The 1,872-nt window shown below is 37.5% G+C and overlaps 1 protein-coding gene across 1 annotated transcript in view; it reads left to right on the plus strand.

Moving 5' to 3' along the window:
* The window catches only part of LOC117961828, a 1,940-nt gene extending 253 nt beyond the window's left edge, over positions 1-1,687 (plus strand). Inside the window, exons 2-3 of the mRNA XM_034900764.1 lie at positions 6-260; positions 1,344-1,687. Coding sequence (XP_034756655.1) covers positions 6-260; positions 1,344-1,687 — 599 coding nt within the window. The remainder of the gene's footprint in view (positions 1-5; positions 261-1,343) is intronic.
* Positions 1,688-1,872: the final 185 nt, after the last annotated feature.

Here is a 1,872-nt window from a genome sequence, read left to right on the forward strand (position 1 = left end):
GACAGACGGTCAGAGAGCGTGTGACAGTACTACCTGGATCTTCAGTCATTCAGGATACTCAGTGGAGCTGGTTAACCTCGGGAAGATGAAAGATAATATTCCTAAAGCTAAACCAGACAGACTGAGTGTTACAGAGAACTGTTCTCTGGTTATAAAGAAGGTCACAGAGGAGGATGCTGGTCGTTACACCTGCAGACAGTTCTACCCATCAGGACCACAACAAGGTCCAGATGCTGGGGTCTTTCTGTCTGTTGTTACCAGTGAGTATTTACATCATAAAGTTTTTAACTTGTCTTGTAAGAATAATATCATAAAACAGTACAATAATTAGGATTACAGTGATGAAGATGATTTTTCTCTTTATTCTCTTAACTTTCCTAAGATGAGCTGTTTAACATCACTTCATCCTGATGTAACGAACATGTTTAATTAGTTTTTGTATTTTAAGTTTTAGATGACATCATTCTTTATCATTGATAAACGTGAGGCATTTACTCATTTTACTCTGTTTTTTTTTTATTGGAAACCAAGGACAATGAGCCCAACTGACATTTATTTTCTCTCATCTTCTTAACAGCAGCAGCTGGATATCATCTCTCCTCCTCTGTCAGACCTGGAGATGACGTCACTTTGCCTTGTGAACATGTGACAGACGGTCAGAGAGCGTGTGACAGTACTACCTGGATCTTCAGTGGTTCAGGGATAATAGTGGAGCTGGTTGAAGATGGGAAGATTAAAGAAGAAGCCAGAGTTAAATCAGACAGACTGAGTGTTACAGAGAACTGTTCTCTGGTTATAAAGAAGGTCACAGAGGAGGATGCTGGTCGTTACACCTGCAGACAGTTCAACACATCAGGACCACATCAAGGTCCAGATGCTGGGGTCTTTCTGTCTGTTGTCACCAGTGAGTATTTATATCATAATGTTTTTAACTTGTCTTGTAAGAATAATATCATAAAACAGTACAATACTTAGGATTACAGTGATGAAGATTACTTTTCTCTTAATTCTCTTAACTTTACTAAGATGAGCTGTTTACCTTCACTTCATCCTGATGTAACAAATATGTTAGTTGTTGGATTTTATGTTTTAGTTGACATCATTCTTTATCATTGATAAACATGAGGTATTTCCTAATTTTACTGTGTTGTTTTTTTCTTGTTTAACTTGTCCGGTGTATATAAAATAAATGTTATCACTATAATTTTATACATTGTACTTTATTAGATATATTTAAAATGTCTTATTTGAACAATATACTGAACCATAATAATTATGATTACAGTGTTGAAGTTAATTTTACTCTTGTTGTCTTTCTCTGCCGATATCTCCATCTTCACCAGTGACTGAACATCAGGACAGTGATGAGGTGACGTTACACTGCTCTGTGTCCACATATGGACCATGTAGACACACAGTGAAGTGGCTGTTTAAGAGTCATGATGTGGATAAAGATCATAAAGATTTGAGGACATCCCAGTCTCCCTGCTACTCCTCTGTGACCTTTCCTACTTCTCATTTTAGTTACACATCAAGGTATCAGATGTTTAGGTGTGAAGTGACTGAAGGAGACAAAGTGCAGGAGTTTCCCTTCAGCCCTCAGTCCTCAGGTGAGAAACCAGCTGAGAACATGCTGAGCTGTTTAAAGTCACGTCCAACTGATGAGAATAAATACTTAAAATATTAGATTGTTTTATGGAGTTGAAGTTTTAATATTACATCCCAGCAGTTTGTTAAATTGTGTTCATCTGTTCAGGTGAGGTCACAAAACCCACAACTACCGCCGCCACAACAACAACAACAACAACAACAACAACAACAACAAAATCAACCACCACAACAACAACAATAAAACAAACAACTACCGTCACC

The sequence above is a fragment of the Etheostoma cragini genome, chromosome 18 (assembly GCF_013103735.1).
Source record: "Etheostoma cragini isolate CJK2018 chromosome 18, CSU_Ecrag_1.0, whole genome shotgun sequence".
NCBI lineage: Eukaryota > Metazoa > Chordata > Actinopteri > Perciformes > Percidae > Etheostoma > Etheostoma cragini.